Source organism: Sapajus apella, unplaced genomic scaffold (genome assembly GCF_009761245.1).
Source record: "Sapajus apella isolate SASKATOON/1434 unplaced genomic scaffold, GSC_monkey_1.0 scaffold7, whole genome shotgun sequence".
Classification (NCBI taxonomy): domain Eukaryota; kingdom Metazoa; phylum Chordata; class Mammalia; order Primates; family Cebidae; genus Sapajus; species Sapajus apella.
Genome location: NW_022436947.1, coordinates 379,504 through 393,323, shown reverse-complemented (window position 1 = coordinate 393,323; position 13,820 = coordinate 379,504). Strand labels below are relative to the sequence as shown.

The 13,820-nt window shown below is 41.6% G+C and overlaps 1 protein-coding gene across 2 annotated transcripts in view; it reads left to right on the top strand.

Moving 5' to 3' along the window:
- AGK (acylglycerol kinase) overlaps positions 1 to 13,820 on the top strand; it is a 97,454-nt gene that overhangs the window by 3,152 nt on the left and 80,482 nt on the right. For both annotated transcript variants that reach the window (XM_032275628.1, XM_032275629.1), the window contains exon 2: positions 1,623 to 1,737. In XM_032275628.1, coding sequence (XP_032131519.1) covers positions 1,637 to 1,737 — 101 coding nt within the window. In that variant the 5' untranslated portion in view covers positions 1,623 to 1,636. The remainder of the gene's footprint in view (positions 1 to 1,622; positions 1,738 to 13,820) is intronic.

Below are 13,820 nucleotides of genomic sequence, written 5' to 3'. Positions count from 1 at the left end.
TTTTTTTTTTTTCTTGGTGTATATACCTCACAACAGATAGTCATAAAAATTTTTGCTTAAATATTTAGAAAGTAATTAAGTTCATTTTCAAAAACTTAGAAAGTACGTTGCAATTTTAAAAATAAACTTCACCCACCATTCCACAACCTAGAGGGATCTACTTTAAAATTTTGTTTTTGAGCCAGGTGTAGTGGCTCGTTTGTAATCCCAGCAATTTGGATGGTCAAGGTTGGAGGATTGCTTGAGCCCAGGAGTTTGAGACCAGGCTGGGCAACATAGTGAGACCTTGTCTCAAAGAAAGAAAGAGAGAGACAGAGAGAGGGGGAGGGAGGGAAGGGAAGAAGAAGAAGGAGGAGGAGGAGGAGAGGAGAGAGAAAGGACAGACAGATGGAAGACGGGAAGGGCAGGAGTGGTGGTATGTGCCTGTAGTCCCAGCTACTCGGGAGGCTGAGGCAGGAGAATTGTTTGGGCCTAGAAGTTATGGTGAGCTACAGCTGTGCCACTGGACTTCATCCTGGGTGACAGAGTGAGACCCTGTCTAAGAAAAAACCAATTTTGTTTTTGTTTAATTGTATTGGTATTTTTTTGATGTATACTCATGTATGAACATAATTGGGATAATTCCTGCTAATTTTACTTAACATTATGTTTTGAGTTTTTTCCACATCAGTAAATATTTTGGGTAAAAAAAATATTTAATTGCTATGTCACTTATTCATGCAACAAATATTTCTTAAACAGCTATTGTGTGCCAGATCTTACTTTAGGCATGGGATACAGCAGTGACCACAACAATGTCCTTACTCTCATGGAGTTTACATTCAGCAGGATTAGGCTAATAAACAAACTAGCAAAAGAATATAAGCGTAATCAAATAATAAGTCTCATGAAGAATAAAGATATTCTATATTGTCTTGTTTTTTAGTAAAGTCTTCCTAATTTACCTCCTTTAAAGGAGTATATGAGTGTCTATCATTTTATTATGTCATCAGTGAATATGATCATTGAAAAATTTGTTTTGGTCAATCATGATAGTTCTTTGTAATTTGCATGTCTTTGAGTATTCATGAAGTTGAACGTTTTTCCATAGCCGCGTGCATTGCCCCTTGATTGAGTTTTCCATGCATGTTTTCTGTTTCTCTTCCTATTGAGGACCTGGTGTTTTCTTCACTTTTGAACTAGCCCTTTCTATTATTAATGTGTTTTGGGGACACTTATATTATGATGGAGAGACAAATGTATACTCTTAAACAGTGGCAAAGTCAGGCTGTAAGGAGTTAGAAAAACCCGAGGAAGCCTGGAATTCCCTTCCTTTCTTTCTGCCCCTCCCTCTTCCATTACAATGAGGAAAAAGTGATCAGAGAGAGAAGTATAGTTTAGGTAGAAATATGTGAAGGAAGAAAGGAAGGTGGACGTGTGGGTGGGTGAGAAGATGAAGATGATGAGAATAGAAGGGAGAAGATGAGCTGAGGCCAGAGGAGAATTGGAAGGGGTAAAAAGGAGTGACTGGGGAAAAAAGAGTGAGAGAGGAATAAAGAATGGAAGTCAGAGTAATAGGGACATTATGTGATGACCATGGATAAATTATATATTTTTTTCTTTTTCTGCTTCTACTAACCTAGAAAATCTCTAGAAGATGATGGTGTTCTTTAAAACACTTCGAAATCATTGGAAGAAAACTACAGCTGGGCTTTGCCTGCTGACCTGGGGAGGCCATTGGCTCTATGGAAAACACTGGTAACTATCTGACAGCCCTACCCCACCTTTGCACCTGCAGCAAAACTGCCCAATAGGGCCTCAGGTTAAAACCTTGTTCAGCTGTGCTTATCTCTATGAAACTTGCGGTGTAAAGGAAAAATAAATGCTATTCAAAGCAGAAACAAAGACTTCTTGTAACCAGAGCTGGAACTGCATGTATACTCATATCCAGTGGATAGAGATTAAAGTAGTGAGATCAGAAAGGAAGCTATTTTTATTCATTTTATTTGTAGTTGAAGAAATTAAGACATCCTAGAGAAAGATAAGTCCTTTCCCCAGTTAGTAGTGTGAACCCCCACAATAATTGACTGGTCTCAGTCAATTATTAAGTTTATTTTGCCAAAGTTAAGGACACGAGCCTGTGACACAGCCTCAGGAGGTCCTGACAACATGGGCCCAAGGTGGTCGGGCACAGCTTGGTTTTCTACATTTTAGGGAGCTAGGAGACATCAATGAATATATGTACGATGAACACCGGTTTGGGTCTGGAAAGGTGGGACAGCTTGAAACAAAGGCTAGACAACTGGGAGTTGGGAGGGAGCCTCCAGGTTATCTACCCATGACCATTCTGAGTAGCCCCTCCGAAGCAGGCAAGCGGATACGCATTTATCTCAGTAAGCAGAGGGATGACTTCCAATAGAATGGGAGGTGGCCTGGTGCAGTGGTTCATGCCTATAATCCCAGCACTTTGGGAGGCCAAGGCAGGTGGATCATTTGAGGTCAGGAGTTCAGGACCAGCCTGGCCAACATGGTGAAACCCTGTCTCTACTAAAAATACAAAAATTAACCAGGTTCTGTAATAGTGGCGTGCACCTGTAATCCCTGCTACTCAGGAGGCTGAGGCAGGAGAATTGCTTATGCCTGGGAGGCAGAGGTTGCCATGAGCTGAGATTGCGCCACTGCACTCCAGTCTGGGTGAGAGAGTGAGACCCTGGCTCAAAAAAAAAAAACAAAAAGAATGGGAGGCAGGTTTGCCCCAAGAGGTTCCCAGCTTAACTTTTTTCTTTAGCTTAGTGATTTTGGGGCACCAAGATTTATTTTCCTTTCACAGTAGTAAGCAGGGACTGGAACCCTCATGCCTCCCTGGGATTTTATTCCTTCCATTTCTTGCTATAGTCTCTTGATCTGTCATTGAGGGACTCTTACTGAATTTGCCTCCTCCATCCCCTGTGACTATTGTCGTCTATCCCATTAGCCTACCTTAATTTAAATGAAAAGTAGACTTTCAAACCTTTTGTTTAAATAAAGAATTCGAAGGAGTCATCGTTTTTATTAGTCTTCATGCATGGAGGGAGAAGAACGTGCCAGAACTCCTCTTCTGGTTCAATATGGTAATAAGACTTAAATAAACAGAGAAGTTTTTGTATAAAAGTATACAAATTATGAAGACAGCCAATCAAATTGCAGTCTTTTGGAGACTAAGGACTACATTTTAAGTATGTAGCAACACTGAAATCCAGATGTCTTAAATGACTGCTTGTTGAACAGAAAACAGAACAGTTACTCTTTGCATTAGAAGTCTCCTCATTGGAAAAGAGATTCATATTGATATTTTGTGAACACTTTCAATTCACCACTGTGAGAATAACTTTATGATACACTGTGAGAATAACTTTATGACATCAACATGATGTCTGCTTTTTTTTGCAGCTGTGGTAAAATTGGAATATATTCCCCTTCTTTTCTAAGTATTGTCAAGGCCAAGCACTCAAATTCCGTTAGCCAGCATCTAAGGAAAAGAGCAGACATAAGAAGCTTAAAATTTGTAATTAAAAAAAGAAAAGGATGGAGCAGATATTTAAACAAAGGGAGCGTGAAATGTTTGGCTGCTTCTTTTTCTAACTACACTTGAGTCCTCAAGGAAAGGCTAGGATAGCCCCTTTGCAGGAGCATTCAATCTAGGCCATGGCGAGGTCAGACGGGGGGAATTCCCACCCACTGAGGATTACTGCTGTTTCTGCGACTAGGTGAAGATTTGAAGAACTGTGTGCTCTGTTCAGGATGTCTTTAGAGAAACCATAGTAAGTTCTTGCCCATATAGTCTTGAGACTTTAAAAAAGGACCATTAAGTCTTCAGGACTAACGGAGGCCTCGTTCTAAATTGGATCTGAAACAGCTTGAACCAGAAGTGTGGGGACAGCCTGGAGGACACATTATACTCTGTTTCCACCCTTGTCATTCAAGGTTACTGCCCCAGATGCAAACTCCCATTGTCCTACTGCTCTTCTTTTTCTCAGACTGTTCTCTTGCATGAGTTGGTACTGTTTAGGCTTTTTTTAAAATTGTGTTAAAAAAGCAGAGGACACAAACATTTTCACCTTAACCATTTGTAGATCTACAGTTGGATAGTGTTAAGTGTATTCACACTGTTGTTCAACAGATCTCTAGAATGTTTTCATCCTGCAAAACTGAAACTCTGTACCTGTTGAACAACTGCCCATTTTCTCTTCCCCTCTGCCCTTGACAACCACCATTCTGCTTTCTGTTTCTAGGAGTTTGATCACTTTATACTTTAAGTGAGTCATATAGTATTTGTCTTTTTGTGGTTGGCTTACATAACTTATAATGTCCATAATGTTTAAATTATCTTTACCTTTTTTTTTTTTTTTTTTTGAGACAGAGGCCTGCTCTGTTGCCCAGGTTGGAGTACAGTGATGTGATCTTGGCTTACTGCAACCTCTGCCTCCTGGGTTCAAGTGATTCTTCTGCTTCAGCCTCCTGAGCAGCTGGGACTACAGGCGCGTACACGATGCCCGGCTAATTTTTGTATTTTTAGTAGGGATAGGGTTTCGCTGTGTTGGCCAGGCTGGTCTCAAACTCCTGACCTCAGGTGATCCGCCTGCCTTGGCCTCCCAAAGTATTGGGATTACAGGTGTGAGCCACTGTGCCCAGCCTATGTTATCTTTAAATGTAAAGATGTATTCTTTACATTTAAAGGGGTATGGCCTTTATATCTGTCAATGGACATTTTGGTTGCTTTTACCTCTTGACTATTGTGAATCATGCTATAATTAACTTGAGTGTGCAGATACCTCTTGGAGATCCTGTTTTCAATTATTTTGGATATATGCCCAGAAGTGGAATTGTAGATCATATGGTAGTTCTATTTTTAATTTTTTGAAGAGACTTCGTACTGTTTTCCATTGTGGCTGCATCATTTTACAATCCCACCAACAGTGTACAAGGTTTTCAATTTCTCCACACCCTCATCAACACTTGTTACTTTCTGTTTCTTTGATATGGGCCATCCTTATGAGTGTGAGGTGATATGTCATTGTGGTTTTGGTTTGCATTTCTCTAATGATTGAGGAAGTCGAGCGTCTTTTCACATGCATGTTGATCATTTAAAAATCTTTGGAGAAATGTCTGTTCAAGTCGTTTTTCCATTTTTAATTGAGTTTTTGTTGTTGTTTTGGCTTGTAGGAGTTCTTTATAGATTCCAGATACAAATCCGTTGTGAGATATAGAATTTGCAATATATTGTGTCCTATTCCGTAGTTGGCCTCTTTTTTGATTTTGTCCTTTGATATATACTGTTTTTAGTTTGGTTAAGTTCTATTTGTCTGCTTTTGCTTTTGTTTGCCTCTGCTTTTGGTGTTATATTCAAGAAACCATTGCTAAATCCAGAGTCCTGAAGCTTTTCCCTGTTTTCTTCCAGGAGTTTTATGTTAGGCCTTACATTTAGATCTTTAACAGATTTTGAGTTAAGTTTTTTATATGCTATAAGATAGGGGTTCAGCTTCATTATTTTCCATATGGATATCTAGTTTTACCAATATCATTTATTGAAGAGACTATCCTTTCCCCATTGTGTGGTCTTGGCCTCCTTGTTGAAGATCATTTGACCATATAGATGTGGATTTATTTGTGGGCTCTCTGTTGTTGGTCTATATATCTGTATTTATGCCAGTACCACACTGTTTTGATTACTGTTGCTTTGTAATATATTTTAAATTCAGTAAGTATGAGGCTTCCATCCTTGTTCTTTTTCAAGATTGTTTTGGTTATTTGGGGATTTCTTGGGATTCCATATGATTTTGGGGATAGCTTTTTTCTATTTTTGCAACGAATGCCATTGGGATTGCATTGAATCTGTACATTGCTTTGTAGAATAGACATTTTAACAATATTGAGTCTTCTAATTTATGAACATGGGGTGCCTTTTTATTTAATTGTCCTCTTTAATTTTTTCAGCTGTTTTTTTTTTTTTTCAGCTGTGTTTTATAGTTTTTAGTGTATAAGTGTTTTTGTTTGTTTGTTTTGCTTTTTGATGGAGTCTTGCTCTTGTTGCCCAGGCTGGAGCACAGTGGCGGGATCTGGGCTCACTGCAACCTCCACCACACAGGTTTAAGCAATTCTCCTGCCTTAGCTTCCTGAGCAGCTGGGACTACAGACATGCGCCACCATGCCCAGCTAATTTTTTGTATTTTTAGTAGAGATGGGTTTTCACCATAAATTGGCCAGGGTGGTCTCGATCTCTTGACCTTGTGATCTGCCTGCCTCAGCCTCCCAAAGTGCTGGGATTACAGGTGTGATCCACCACGCCCAGCCTAGTGTATAAGTCTTTTACCTACTTGCTTAAGTTTATTACTAAGTATTTTATTATTTTGACACAATTGTTAATGGGATTGTGTTCTTAATTTCCTTTTCAGATTGTTCATTGTTAGCATATAGAAATAAAACTGATTTTTGTGTGTTATGTATCCTGCAACTTTGCGAATTTATTAGTTCTAACAGGTTTTTTTTGTTTTTGTTTTTTTTTTTTTTTGGTGTAGAATCTTTAGGGTTTCTACATATAAGATCATGTCATCTGTGAACACAGATAATTTTACTTCTTCCTTTCCAATTTGGATGCCTTTATTTCTTTCTCTTACCTCATTGCTCTGGCTAGAACTTCCTGTGCTGGGCTGAGTAGAGTGGTGAGAGGACATCTTTGTCTTATTCCTGATCTTAGAAGAAAAACTTCCAGTATTTCAACATTGGGTATAATATTAGCTGTGGGTTCTTCATATATGGCCTTTATTATGCTGTGATACTTCTGTTGCCCCTGCCCCGCCTTTTTTGCCTATATATCCCCAACCTTTTCACAGAAGAGTGCTCACATTCTTTATACCAAACCTGTCTTTACCCTGAGGAAATCTTACCCTGTAGTCCTCTTGAGTGGAAGCTGCCTTGTCCCATCTCGTCCCTTCGTCCCTTCCTCCTGACCTCAGTCTGTCCCTCCCTTCATCCATCTTTCCCTCCTTCCTTCCCTCCCTCTCTTCCTTCCTTCTTTCATTTCTTTTTTTCATCGGGTCATTTTATTGTTACGGTTTTTAAATTTTTTATTTTACTTGAATAGTTTTTGGGGAACAGGTGATGGTTTTTGGTTACATAGATAAGTTCTTTAGCGGTGATTTCTGAGATTTTGGTGTGCCCATCACCCGAGCAGCGTACACTGTACCCAGTGTGTAGTCTTTTATTCCTCACCCCACTCCCACCTTTCCTCCGAGTCCCCAAAGTCCATTATATCATTCTCATGCCTTCGTGTCCTCGTAGCTTAGCTCTTACTTATAAATGAGAATATATGATACTTGGCTTTCCATTCCTGAGTTACTTCACTTAGAATAATGGTCTTCAACTCCATCCAGGTTACTGCAAGTGCCATTATTTCGTTTTATTTTATGGCTGAGTAGTATTCCATGGTGTTTATATATCACATTTTCTTTAGCCACTCATTGGTTGATGGGCATTTAGGTTGGTTCCACATTTTTGCAGTTGCAAATTATGCTGCTATAAACATGCATATTCAGGTGTCTTTTTCATATAATGACTTATTTTCCTTGGGATAGATACCCAGTAGTAGGATTGCTGGATTGAATGGTACTTCTACTCTTAGTTCTTTAAGGAGTTGCCACACTGTTTTCCATAGTGGTTGTACTAGTTTCCATTCCCACCAGCAGCGAAACTGTTCCCTTTTCACCACATCCACACCAACATCTGTTATTTTTGTATTTTTAAATTATGGCCATTCTTGCAGGAGTAAGGTGGTATCTCATTGTGTTTTTAATTTGCATTTCCCTGATAATTAATGATATTGAGCATTTTTTCATATACTTGTTGGCCATCTGTATATCTTCTTTTGAGAATTATCTATTCTTGTCCTTAGGCCACTTTTTGATGGGGTTGTTTTGTTTTTTTTTCTTGCTAATTTATTTGAGTTCCTCTGCAGTGGAGTGCCAGTAGGGAACAAGGACCTCTTCTCCAAGGCCCTACGTGATCACAGAGGCTGCCTGCCTGTTGGGGTTTAGGTGCAAACTTCTCCTGCTGCGTCCAGTGCTGCAATTTTGTCTCTGCTGTGAAAACTATCCACAAGCAGAAGGATCTGGAACTCAAGGCCTGCTATTCAGATACTTTTGTCCCATGAAGTGATTCGTTGATGTAATGCTCTCCCCCTTCCCCTAGGGATGGGGCTTCCTGAGAGCCAGATTGCAATGATTGTTACTAGTCTTCTGGATCTAGCCACCCAGCAGGGATAGTGGGCTCCGGGCTGGTGCTGGGGAACGTCTGCAAAGAGTCTTGTGATGCAATCCATCTTCAGGTCTCTTAGCCATGGATACCAGTACCTGCTCTGGTGGAGGTGTCAGGGGAGCGATGTAGACTCTGTGAGGATCCCTGGCTGTAGATAGGTTTAATGTGCTGGCTTTCTTGAATGCTGGTTATGCAAGCAGTGAAATTGTCTCATGGATAGATTCAGGACTGTTGTTTAGCCAGGATGTTGCAAGCAGTGGTGTTAGCTGTTGTTTTCTCCTTCCTGGGAGCAGTGTTACGTTGTCATGAGTTGTGGTAATGTCGAGTTGGTTGGCCTTCAGCCAAGAGGTGTATTTGTAAGAGAACACCAGTTGCAGGAGTAATTGTGGGATTTGAACTTGCCCTAAGTTGGGGCAAGTATTCTGGTTTTTCAGATGATGGGTGGGGCCATAAAGCTCCTAAGAATTTCTGTATTTTGTGTTCAGCTACTAGGGCTTGTAGAGAAATACCATAAGGTGGGGCAGGGTTAGGTGGGTCTGAGCTAAGACTCTCCTTGGGCAGGGCTTGCTGTGGTCACTGTGGGGTATGGGGAGGTGGTTCTCAGGCCAGTTGAGTTATGTTCTAGAGGGTATTATAGCTGCCTCTGTTGTGCGGTATAGTTCACCAGGGAAAGAGGGGATAGCTGGTAGTGAAAGGCCTCATCCAGCTCCCATGCATTTGGTGTGGGTGGTCTCACTCCTGCAGTGCTCTGCTAACGGGGCCAAGTTTAGATCCAGGCACCCTGTGTACAGAACTCAGACCTGCTCCAGGCCATAAGCTTCCACACTGAGAAAGCAAGTAAGGCTTTTAGGCCACACTCCTCCCTGTCTGCCTACAATGATGGTGGCTCCTACATGATATAGTCAGGGATGGCTTCCTTGGGCTTAAGCTGGGGCCTAGGTGTGCCTACAAGGTTCTTCCCGCTGCTGCTTCTACTTTTTTATTTCATGCAGTTCCCTAAATTCATTCCAGCTCTAGGTAAGGCTAAATCCTTCTCCCATGATCTGGATTTTCAGATTCCCCAATGGAGATGTGTGTTCAGAGACAGGTTTTCCCCCCTCATACTTCAGGGACTCACAGTTTTTCTTCTGTCTTGCAGCATTTGCAACGGTGTGTCACCTCTTTAAAAGGATCTGTGAATTCTTTCGATTTTCCTGGTACATTCCTGTGGTGGTTCTTGAAACAAAAGATCACAGTGTGAGTCTTTACACACTGTCTGTCTGTCCAGGTGGGAGATGCAATGCATGTTAGCTCTGCCTCTCATCCATTGTCTTGCTCCCATCTCTGTCCTTTCAAATGGGATCGAGCTGTAAAGATGTTGAGATTCTCCTGGCTCTTCAGTATCTATTCCAAACCATTTATCTTCCATCTTATATATCTTCCATCCTTCAAGGCGTATTATATCTGGCGATCTCATAAAACCATAAATCTTCCAGTCTTCTGAAATCTCAGTTATATTCAGCTTAGGATTTGGTGTCTGGCTTATCAATGTCATTTTCTTTCTAAGTCCTGTTATTCTCCCAGACACCCCGAGTGTCCGTGTGGATGACCTACCCAACAACCTGCCCCCACTTGCCTTGACTTCCCCCTTCGACTTTGACTCTCTACTCCACCTTCTTCCAACTTCACCCCCTTCTCATTGGTTGAATGCTAAATTTTATCATCACTTGCCCCCATTCTACTTTTGAAATGTGGAACTTCGGTATCCCATTCTGTCATTACAGCATTCTATTATTCCAGTTTTTTCATTCTATTACTTCTATTCTTCAGTGTTGTTAGGATTTCTTGCCCTTGGCTCCTCTGTGTTCTTCCCAATCTTCCTTGCTTTTCACCTTTTTCATATCGTAGATTCCTTGATCCGACATATCATACATTCCTCAACTCCATTTTTTACATGTTTTCATTCTGCTTTTTCTTTTTTCATTTCCTTTTGTTTTCACAACTAAAGGTTTGTTTTGTTGTTGTTGCATTTAGAGAGAGGATCTCGCTCTGTCACCCAGGCTGGAGTGCAGTGGTGTGATCATAACTCACTGCAGCCTCAAAATCCTGGGCTCAAGCGATCTTCCCACTTCAGCCGCCTGAGAAGCTGAGACTATAGGTGTATGACAATACACCTTGCTGATTAAACTTTTTGAATAGGCTCTCTCTGCTTTCCTAACTCCCACTTATGCCACATCCTCTCAAATTTTCATTATAATTCTTTTCACTAGTTTTATTTTGCATTACTCTTGACCACTGTATTAGTCTGTTCTCACACTGCTAATAAAGACATACCTGAGAATAGGTAATTTATAAAAGAGAGAGGTTTTATTGACTCACAGTTCTGTATGGCTGGGGAGCCCTCAGGAAACTTACAGTCATGGTGAAAGGGGAAGCAAACACATCCTCCTTCACGTGATGACAGCAAGAAGTGCTGAGCAAAAGGGGAAAAAGCCACTTTATAAAACCATCAGATCTTGTGAGAACTCACTTTCATGAGCACAGCATGGAGGTAACCACCCCCATGATTCAATTACCTCCTACCAGGTCCCTCTCATGACACATGGGAATTATGGGAACTGTAGTTCAGGATGATTTGGTGGGAACACAGCCAAACCATATCAACCACCCAGCTTTAGACACAGTTGGCTCTCTTTGAGATGCTTCATTTCTTTGTCTTTTGACTCCCAAATTCCTGTTTTCCTCCTCTGTCTCTGGCTGTTTCTCTTCTTCTCCTTTGTTACCCTTTTTTTTTTTTAAAGACAGAGTTTTGCTCTCGTTGCCCAAGCTGGAGTGCAATGGTGCGATTTCAGCTCACTGCAACCTTTGCCTCCTGAGTTCAAGTGATTCTCCTGCCTCAGCCTCCCGAGTATCTGGGATTACAGGCATGCACCACCACACCCGGCTAATTTTGTATTTTAGTAGAGATGGGGTTTCTCCATGTTGGTCAGGCTGGTCCTGACCTCAGGTGATCCGTCTGCCTTGGCCTCCCAAAGTGCTGGGATTACAGGCATGAGCCACTGTGCCCAGCCTCCTTTGTTACTCTTCTCTGCCCTTCTACACAGGCATTAGAGGAGTAGTTCTCTACGACTCTGCCCTAGGCCACCTTCTCACATTATGTCCTCTTCCCGCATGATCTCATCACTCATGATGTCTTCAGTTACCAGCAGTATGAAGCGAAATCCTAGGCTTTTGTCTCTATAAAGACCTCTTTTGAAATCTAGACCTGTATGTACATTCAGCTACTTATTTAACTTGTCTACTTGAATGCTTCACAGGTGCCTCAAGCTTAACAGATGAAAAATAAAGTAAAATTGGTTGGGTGTGGTGGCTCCTGCCTGTAATCCCAGCACGTTGGGAGGCAGAGGCAGGCAGATCATGAGGTGAGGAGTTCGAGACCAGCCTGACCAACATGGTGAAACCCCATCTTTACTAAGAATACAAAAAATATTAGCCAGGCATGGTGGCGTTCACCTTTAATCTCAACTACTTAGAAGGCTGAGGTAGGAGGATCACTTGAACCTGGGAGGCGGTGGTTGCAGTGAGCCAAGATTGTGCTGCTGCACTCCAGCCTGGGCAACAGAGTGAGACTGTCTCAAAAAAAAAAAAAAAAAGAAAAGAAAAAGTAAAAAATTTGCCTGCCAAGCCTTTCCTTCTCAGTAATTGGTACCACTCACCATCCATCTAATTTCCCAAACTAGGCCAGGCATGGTGGCTCACACCTGTAATCCCAGCACTTGGGAGGCCAAGGTGTGTGGATCAACTGAGATCAGGAGTTTGAGAGCAGCTTGGCCAACATGACAAAACCCTACCTTTACTAAAAATACAAGAATTAGCTGGGTATGGTGGTGCATGCCTGTACTCCCGGCTAATCAGGATGCTGAGACAGGAGAATAGCTAGAACCCAGGAGGTGGAGGCTGCAGTGATCTGAGATGGCACCACTGTATTTCACACTCCATCCTGGGCAACAGAGAGAGACTCCATCTCAAAAAAAAAAAAAAAAAAATCCCAAACTAGGACTTTAAGCATCATCCTTTATCCTCCTTCATTCCCCGCATCCAGGTCATACATTCTAAAGATTTTGTTCCCTCTGCATCTCTTAATGTATTCGGTTTCCTTTGTCTGTCCTCATTGCCATAGCTTTTGTCCATACTACTGTCATCTCTTGCCTGGGTTCTTAATAGCCGTCTCACTGTTCTTGCAATTACTTTTGCCTGTTCCTGATCTGTTTTGGACACTGTTGCTAGAGTAGGCCTTTATAAGTACAGATTGCTCTTGCTTTGAGAGTCAAACACAGTATTCTTACCAGCTCTACATGTGCTTGGCCCCTGCATACATCTCTAGACTTGCCACATTTTACACTTTAACATGTGGACCTTTCTGATCTTCCAAAGTGACATGTTCTTTCTGTTTGAGGATTCCTTGGAAAGTCCTTGTACATGTTGTTCTCCTCGGAACACTCTCACTTTCTCTTCTTCCTTAGGCAGCTATCATTCCTCCAGGTCTCAAATGTTATTTCTTTAAGCAAGTTTTCCTTGTCCCCTCTAGTGAGGATTGGGCAATCCTCTTACATTTTCTCCATAGGACTACGAACTTCTATATAATATTCATTGCTACTGTGATTTTCTGTTCTGTTTGTTTCTTCTGTTATGTTATAAGACTCTATAGGCAGGGGCACTATTTGTCTTGCTCAGTGCTATCCTGTAGGCCCAGTACACAGAAGCATCTGACACACATTTTATTTATGGAAGATGGAAGAAACAAGAGAATGAAAGGATGAATGTGCAGAGGGCAAATATCAGCTTTATTCACTGACCACTCAGAATTCACAAACCTAGGGTGTTGAGCCCTTCTGAAGGAAATTATATACTAAATTCATAGGTTGTTATTTCAATTTCTATACAGTTTATTTTGAAATACTCTTGAATTTCTTTACCCACTCTATCTTTTCTATACTTATTCTTAGGCAACCTAACTCCTAGCTCAAAGAGAATATAAAAAACATGGGCAGTTACCCAGTGTGCACACTGACGGTCTTTCTCTCTGTCTTAGTGGATGAGGCTGCCATCCTCCTGGTCAGTCCCTCTGCTCTCGTCACATCGTCCCTTTCTTTCACCTCCCATTGGTTGTCCATTTCCTCACTTGTATCCTTAGCCTCAGATTTTCTGTTTGTCTCTCCCCTGTTTGTCAGAATCTTTCCTAGCTTATACATCTTCACTCAACTCTGCATTCCCATGTGTTTGGTGACCTGCTCTTATCTTCCTACCTCCATTTTTTTTTTTGAGACTGAGTTTCGCTCTTGTTGCCCAGGCTGGAGTGCAATGGCCGGATATCAGCCCACTGCAGCTTCCGCCTCCCAGGTTCAAGCAATTTTCCTACCTCAGCCTCCTGAGTAGCTGGGATTACAGGCACCCGCCACCACACCCAGCTAATTTTTGTATTTTTAGTAGAGACGGGGTTTCACCATGTTGGGCCAGGCTGGTCTCAAACTCTTGATCTTAGGTGATCCACCCGCCTTGGCCTCCCAAAGTCC